The 8,488-nt window shown below is 37.8% G+C and overlaps 1 protein-coding gene across 1 annotated transcript; it reads left to right on the top strand.

The window, feature by feature from the left end:
* The first annotated feature begins 2,354 nt into the window (after positions 1-2,354).
* On the top strand, positions 2,355-8,278 carry slc16a1a (solute carrier family 16 member 1a). Its single transcript, XM_041980734.1, has 4 exons — positions 2,355-2,571; positions 6,159-6,302; positions 6,482-7,255; positions 7,363-8,278. The coding sequence occupies exons 1-4, from the start codon at positions 2,355-2,357 to the stop codon at positions 7,596-7,598; spliced, it is 1,371 nt and encodes a 456-aa protein (XP_041836668.1). The 3' UTR covers positions 7,599-8,278.
* Positions 8,279-8,488: the final 210 nt, after the last annotated feature.

Here is an 8,488-nt window from a genome sequence, read left to right as displayed (position 1 = left end):
ACAGAAGCAGCTAAAATCCCAGCTCAATAACAAAAGTTCTTTCATACATTAAATATTCACTACTTGCTGCACGCAACTGGCTTATCCAATAAGTTTTGAGAGCACTAAACCAATTGATCAACCAAATCAAGTCTTGCTTGACTGGAAAAACACTATATTATCACCCACTCTAGAGCATAGCCGTGAGCTATTGAGCAGTGTGAACTCAGCCTGTGTTCATGGTCTGATCGATGTTTTCTCTGGATAGTTTCCCTTGTGTAAACAGTACAGTAAGTTGTTTGGCTCTAGAGATGAACCCTTATTCATCACTTCTAAAGTGAAAGTGTGGGAGTCTGTGGCTGCAAGCTCAGTAAATAAAAGTAGAGGGTACTTCCTACATGCAAGAGCAGAAACAGCATCCCTGAACTTAAAGTTTATTATAGTAATGGATTAGATTTGAATATCGCTTTTCAAGGCACTTAAATTGCTTTAAATATGTACCCATTACTCATCAATCCTTATACAAGCTACATGTGTAGCCACAGCTACCCTGGAGCAGAATGTTTGAAAAAATGGCAGCCGATCCACGACAACTGAACATTCAGACAAGGAGGGCAAAGTGTCTGGCCCAACGACACTATGACTAAGGCAGGGGAGCGGGATTCAAACCACCACCCATTTTCTGGTCATTGGACAACCCGCTCTCTGAGCCACTGCGACTCCACAATCACTCTCTTTGACCAATAATGAGACTTTTCATGAATACATGAAGCATCAGTAATGCAGAGGTACGCTGCAGGGTGTGTGATTAGTGCAATGAGCAAGAGCCTCCACAGAGCAGCAAGGTAATTTGGTCTGTTAATGCTGTAATCAGACAGCATGAGATTGATGTAATCGTATTGTTTTGTTTTAAATTTGCATTGATAGTTCTGACACCTGTAAAATTGTAGGTTCATCAAAACCTTCTCTCGTTCCTCAACTGTAAAAAAAAAAAATTAACCACAAAGTCAAAGAAGTGGCTTCAAAAAGAAAACAAAAGGAAGGATTCAAGTAAAAGATCATAATACAGTAAAGTAACCATTATTCAAAGTTCCAAGAAGTGCCTTGATGAGCATTTATTATCAAGCTATAGATCAGGTTACATCTGCAAAATGTTCTTGCAATATTATCAAACTTTGCTAAATAAAAATATGAAAGCAACACTATGAATTGGAAAACAATTCATTAAAAATAAACAAATAAAAATCAAAGGTACTTTACTGAGGCGGAGCCAAGTCAGAGGGATGTTTTTAAGGCAGTTAGTGTGTGAGAAAGAATACAAGAAAACTATCAGTTTGAATTTTAAGGAACTTAAAGGAGTGAAGCATAGCTAAAATAAGATTAGACTCTTTTTCTACATTTTCCTGAAACCTTCATGGAATGTGTTGTCCCTGAAATTCTTTTTGTTTGTTTTGTTTTGTTGAACTGTTCAAATGGGAAGGAAAAAAACTAAACAACTACCCTTTTTATGTTATATCTTTCTTTAATTTTTAATTGGTCTCCTTTGGTACATCTTCACAGATTCATTTTTCACAAAATAATAATATTGCTCATTTTTCTTTTCAGCTGCTTTATATTGGACCGCACCATTATTGATCAGCCAGAGGAGGCCACTGCTATCCATGTAACCAGTGGTGCTTTCATTGTGCATAGCATGTTGTCGTACCATTTACTAATTAATCAAGCACAGTGTGTTAGTTAAGAATAGGTTATTGTGTATATTGATAATGTATTTTCTTTTTTGTTTACTATATTTAATTAAATATGTATATGTATTCAGTATTAGCCAGTCTGCAGTTCAGCTTAGACACATAAATGAAATAATAATAATAAGATAATAACAAATAATAATAAATACACTAATAAGGCCTAAAGGTCCACACATATAGTCTTGCCTTTTTAACCTTCACTAGCACATGAGTTTCACTTTCATTTATTCACACTATTGAACATTATAAGGGTTTTATTGCTAATAATCTCTACAACTTTATTACAAAATGGTCATTTAGTGTTAAATGTCTCAAAGATCAGGAGGAACCATGCTCTGCTCAAAATTCCTAGAGAAGTGAAAACTAATGATAATAACAGCATATATAAGACAAAGTTTTACATCTTTGAATTATTGATGCAATGATTTTAGAATTCAAGTCTTCCAATAAGCTACTTTTTAAGTTTATCCTGAGGTAATCAGTTTCTAACTTTTTTTAAAAGTTCTTCTAAATCATAGGCAGTAAACACTGTTATTTAAAGAATGTTCAGAGAACTACCAAAAGCTATTTCAGATATTTTATTGGTTCTTTCGCCTCTCCTGAACAGAGTCTTACAACTGAGGAAAAATGCCGCCTGCCGTTGGTGGTCCTCAAGGCTATACACCACCTGAAGGTGGATGGGGATGGATGGTTGTGGTTGGAGCCTTTATCTCTATTGGCTTCTCCTATGCATTCCCCAAGTCTATCACTGTCTTCTTCAAAGAAATTGAGGCGATCTTCAATGTGACAAGCAGCCAGGTGTCGTGGATCTCCTCCATCATGTTAGCCGTCATGTACGGCGGAGGTAAGCTGCAACCAGAACACAAGCGGCCACACACTTAGGTTTTGTAACACTTGACATTTAGCACATCAGGAAGATTTATAGATTGAATCAATTTCTGGCTCTTAGCATGACTGTGAAAGATTTATTCCTGCAGTGTTCAGTTGAAAGTCAATCCTTTGTTTTTTTGCTGATATACAGCCTCACAGGGAGGCCTTTCACTCTCATTTTATCCACAAAGAGGTCACAGATTCTCACACTCAGAGTGCAGATAGAAAACTAATAAACATTTCATACTGAGCTAAAAACAAAGCTGTAGCTCCTCTATGAGTGTGTTGTTGCAACACTATCTGTCTCAGGAGCATATGAATGGGTTTTAGCTTTGTATACCCATGGATTGTTTTCCCTCATGCATTGAGAGCAGAAGATCACAAGGGGATTTGGTTGTGCTCCCGCACTGATGAGATGAATGAGACGCTGGATGATGTCATACACTTCAGGTCAGTCAGGTGGTGATAAATCTCTGTTCATGTGCATGAATGGAGAGAGTTCCCATTTATCCCCCATGAAAGTCTGCTCAGTTGGGTTTCTTTACTAAAATGTGTGGTAAACACGAAAAAAATATTTTAAATTTGTCAGGAAAATTTGATGAGGAAAGCTTTGTCAGGAAAGTTTGAAGAAAGTCGCTTTGAAGTACACCTCTGCTAACAGATAAATAAAGAGACATTTTCGTGTTGTTTACATGTCCATATTGGATGTTTTTATGTTGCAAGACATATCACAAGCAAAAATGTGATTAACTATGACATAAGTGGAATCAGTTTGTTTGGTGATAAGCAGTGTCCCATGAGAGATACGAGAGAAGACACAGTCCATCTGTCTGTAAGCTGTTTCATGAATTTGACCCACAAAAAGCTGGGTTTGACCACTAAACTAGCCACAAACTGGTATTCCAACCATTTGTCTGAAAAACATTGCAAGTATGAGCAGACATGTCTGATGAGTCCATTTCTTGTCATGTGTTTTTTGTCTCAAGACAACATGGCAGATGGCCCTTGCCAGCTGCCAGTGAGGTTCATTGCTGTGGTCACTGGGACTTCACTCCCCTTGTGTGGCTGAACTATAAGAACGCAGTCCACCAAAACTGACTTCCACATACATAATGTCTGGCAAACAGTGATAAAATAATAAGAGTTGCTAATCACTGAGTGCCAAGATCACAAGTTTTCACACAGTAGCCAACAACCACTTGTACGTTTTCATTTTTAGTGGTGCCAAAGCTGCTGTGTCCTGGCTGACTAGGGAAATGTGGTGCAGAGCAGTGTATACCCCAAGGACAGACAGTTTTGTCCCTACTTTTGAATTGTATCCAGAACAGCACTAATTTTATAATGAAGACTGTTTCATGCAATGTCAAAGGAATGTTTTGTCATGGAAAAACACTTAAAAATGGATGAGTTATTAGGGAAACTCCTGGACCGGGACTTTACAGTGGAAAACTGATGAAACGGTAAATATAACACAATATAAAACAATCTTTTCAAAGATTATATTTTTACCTTCTTGAAAATTCTGTATGTTTTCATGTCTAGTTAGCATTAAATGCATTGCATTGTGCCTATACTTTTAAGCAAATTAAAAGAAAACATACTGGCTTTTGCATGCATGCATGCACCCTGAAAAACAATGTTGCTGCATCTCTATTTACTTTCAGCAGTATTACATCCCAAATGCACTTAAACACCTCATCTAGGCCTTATTACTGTACAACAGTAGTATCATGTTTTCCTTAAAAGAATCAATGCTGCTTATTGTTTGGCAACCCATTCCCCTAACAACTAGCTGCAGAGTGACACGCTGGCAGCAGAAACTGCTTGTTGACTTAAAGCTGTGAGACTATTTGATCTGCCTTTCCACTTTATGGTGTGTTATTTAATACACTTACCTGTAACAACACACAGTGGATCCAAGCTTGTGTTCTGTTAAGGAGAGATTTGTTCTAACAGGTTATAACCTGCAGTAGTCTCAAAACACAGACAGGTGACAACAGGAACAACATTAACCTTTCATTCCTGCAATCTGGCATGCTCTGGGTCCACTTGCCCCCCTTAGAGGGAAGGGTCACTGCAAATCAATACAAAGTTGCTCTGAGAGATCATCTTTATCCACTGATGAAATGTTTCTATCCTGAGGGGAGTTGTCTTCTACAGAAAGACAATGCCCCCATCCACTGGTCGAGAAGGATCACTGAATTGTTTGATGAATATGAAAATGATGAGAATTACGTGTTACAGCTTTCACAGTCATCACATCTCGACCCAGCTGAACATCATGGTGAATATCTTTTGGGGAAAAAAATGGTGTTCTATCATTTCAGTGACATTACACAGACTCATAAAATCAATACTAATGCACACAGCATCTGCTCTGGCATCACATAATGGCACACCTTTTTTTTTTCCAAAATCTGTTCCCCCTTCTGTACATGTTCAGGTACAATATTATTAATTAATTCAAATATTTAAATGCAAACATACACAAATGAAGACAAGTTTTGCATAGTGCTGAAAATATAAATATGATGAGAAAATGTCAATGCTGTGAGTAGATGACAGTCTGTTCTCATCTGTATGTTAAACATTCTGTGCACATCAGCAGGAGAAGTTCATTAACGGTCTACTGTTCGTACTTTTGTACTCCTTCAATTTTTGATTCATTACATTCATAATATTCTACATGGGTATGTCTCCAACCTTTATATCCTAAGCAACTCTCCCAGCAAAGTAGGAGGAAAGAACTCATTGTCCGTGTGGAGACTGCATGCATTACAATTTAAAAACCCTTTGTCTTGCACCGTGCTGGCAAATGAGTCTGGACAACCTCTAAACAAAAACTGTCAGCTTCCATTTAGGTTCATTGGGGACTGCAGGGATTTGGCAGGAAGGCAAAAGTGTCTTCTATGTGGATTTCATACTCATTTAGGCTGGCTGTTGCAAGTTCTAGATGAAGATGGTGTTTTGCGACCTGAACCCTATGTGCATTTTAGTAATTTGTCTGCAAGTCTTAGTAATTTTCTTGAAATTATTTTAAATTCAGTATGCATGCATTATATTAGGTTGATTTACTTCTGCTAAATTCAGACATTCGTTTTTCTGGAGCCAAAACTGCCCAAAAATGAAGAGAATTTTTTTTTTAAATTGTTATCATAGCTCCTATGCACAAACAGTGCCAAAATCCTCCCACGCAAGCATAATACTCCCACTTGCACCGAGACACTTCCAAAAATAATATGAAATACATTTGGAGTGCATTTAAAAACATTTTCCAAACAAATTATTTCTCTGTCAATATTCATGAATCACAGAATCGAACAAATGTCTCCACTGCTGTGTTTGTGGTTTTTCTGACAGATCGCATTATTAATGGCATGAGAACACATCTACTGCAGTGCAGCACTGACACAAATGATTGCAGAAGTTGCTTGAATTTGCTAAGCTGTAGCATCTGCGCCCCCTGGTGGTGAAAAGTTTAACTGTACATGTGACATATGTTCAAGATCTCAAAATGTGTGTGTCTGTGATTATTTGTGCATTGTGTTTTGTATGCTTCAGGTCCTATAAGTAGCATCCTGGTGAACAAATATGGGAGTCGTCCTGTTATGATGGCAGGAGGATGTCTCTCTGGAGTGGGCCTTGTGGCTGCTTCTTTCTGCAATTCTGTTGAAGGACTGTACTTTTGCATTGGTGTGCTAGGAGGTATGATCAGTTCATCTTTCTGTATTTCCAGGTCTGGTCATGACTCAGTTATAGGTAGAAATGTTTACTGTCTAGAATTTTTTCAAACGTTCGGAAAAGAAAAGTGAATCTTCATATACTGTTTAAAGCTTAGATATGTCTTTTTTTATATGCTGACACATTTTAAAATGATTTTTCAGGTTTGGGACTGGCCTTCAATCTTAACCCTGCCCTTACTATGATTGGAAAGTACTTCTACAAGAGGCGACCTATTGCCAATGGGATTGCGATGGCTGGGAGTCCTGTCTTCCTCTCTACCCTGGCTCCACTTAACACCTGGTTCTTTGATCAGTTTGGCTGGAGAGGAAGTTTTATGATCCTGGGTGGCCTGCTCCTTAACTGCTGTGTCGCTGGTTCCCTCATGCGACCTATAGGACCTAAACCCAAACCTCCAGAGAAGACCACTGAGAGAAGGACTGTTCTGCAGAAAATTAACAGCTTCATTGACCTCTCTTTGTTTAAGCACCGTGGATTTTTGCTCTACATTTTGGGCAATGTTGTGATGTTTTTTGGTCTCTTTGCACCCCTGGTGTTCCTCTCTAATTATGCCAAGAGTAAAGAAATCCCCAAAGAAAAGGCAGCTTTTTTACTCTCTGTGCTGGCTTTTGTTGACATGGTTGCAAGGCCCTCAATGGGCATTGTGGCAAACACCAAGTGGGTCCGGCCAAGAATACAGTACTTCTTTGCTGCCTCTGTACTTTACAACGGTCTGTGTCATGTTCTTGCTCCAATATCAGTTGACTACATGGGCTTTGTTATTTATGCCATCTTCTTTGGGTTTGCTTTTGGTTGGCTGAGCTCAGTCCTGTTCGAGACCTTGATGGATCTAGTGGGAGCTCAGCGCTTCTCAAGTGCTGTTGGGCTGGTTACTATTGTGGAGTGTGGCCCTGTATTGCTAGGGCCCCCACTGCTTGGTGAGTGTTCCACCATAAGAATAAATTTTATTAATTCATTTGTAGTTTACTAAAGCTGCTTTGTTGACAACAACAAAATAATGAGTCTCTTTTTATTCTCTTCACAGGAAAGTTTAAAGACATCTACAATGATTACAAATACACCTACCAGGGCTGTGGGATCATCCTCCTAGTCTCCAGTGTTTTCCTGTTTGCAGGAATGGGACTCAACTATCGACTGCTGGACAAGGAGAAAAAAGAGGAAGAAAGGAGGGCAAGGGTGGGAGTTAGAGAGCAAAAGTCCAACAGGGACAATGCTGCCAAAGAGGTGGCAGAGGTTAGGAATACCGAAGACTCTGTCTAGTGCTCTGTGGCAAGTCAGCATATACATTTGAATCCAAATTTATAATTTAGTGATGTGTATATTGATGGAAATTGGATTCCTCTGTGGAATAATTCTAATCAGCATTCCTCTGTTGTTTTTTTTTTTTTTTTTTTTTTTTTGATTTGCTGTTTTCGGAGACGGTCAGTGATATCATGAACTTATTTGCAATGCAGTGTAAAATATTCAGATCTACATATCAAAGACCATTAAACTTTGATTTTAAAAAAGGAAAACCCACATAAAATACCTCTTATATTTGAGACTTGTAAATATTATTCAAGTTGCTCGTTTTATGTCAGAAGATGATACGCTATTTCATTTCAGTCAGGTTCTATCACTTTAAACTGCCATCATCTTCTTGAAGTTTATTATATGTAACGTAGTATATTAACCTTTCAGATATGTACCATTTACTATATTGCTGTGTAAAGCTTTATATTTCAAAGAGATCTTTTGTTCTTAGTTTTTCTTCCATGCCACTATTGCTTTATTCATTACATATATTCACTTTAATTTTGTTTTTTTCTAGCTTGTTTTTTCTGGTTCATTTTTATTCGTGTCATTCATGAATCATTCTGAAGTCATTCTGCACGGCTTAGTGTGTTAACAGGATTAGAAAATGTGCCTCTGACTGCAACTTTTATTCTTACTTCAGTATATATTGCACTCATGTTACAGTAACAAATAAATTGTCATTTAACCAGAATATAAATGTCCATTGTGCCTGTTGTCTTTCTTTTACTAGTTACTAGCTAGTGAAACACAAATTGTTTGCTAGTTCTACTTTGATTTCACTATAGTTAACAAGTACCATAAATATAACTTTGATAGTGAACTAGTAAGCTACAAAAATAGTGACTAGTAAAGTA

The sequence above is a fragment of the Melanotaenia boesemani genome, chromosome 3, assembly GCF_017639745.1.
Source record: "Melanotaenia boesemani isolate fMelBoe1 chromosome 3, fMelBoe1.pri, whole genome shotgun sequence".
NCBI lineage: Eukaryota > Metazoa > Chordata > Actinopteri > Atheriniformes > Melanotaeniidae > Melanotaenia > Melanotaenia boesemani.
Note: the sequence above shows the minus strand (reverse complement) of the source record. Positions and strands in the feature narration are given on the sequence as shown.

Excerpts from the sequence above, each read along its gene's own strand:
- slc16a1a (XM_041980734.1), top strand. The coding sequence starts at position 2,355 with ATGCCGCCTGCCGTTGGTGGTCCTCAAGGCTATACACCACCTGAAGGT. Across the intron at positions 6,303-6,481 it reads TTGCATTGGTGTGCTAGGAG|GTTTGGGACTGGCCTTCAAT; the intron begins GTATGATCAGTT and ends ATGATTTTTCAG. Across the intron at positions 7,256-7,362 it reads GCTAGGGCCCCCACTGCTTG|GAAAGTTTAAAGACATCTAC; the intron begins GTGAGTGTTCCA and ends TTCTCTTCACAG.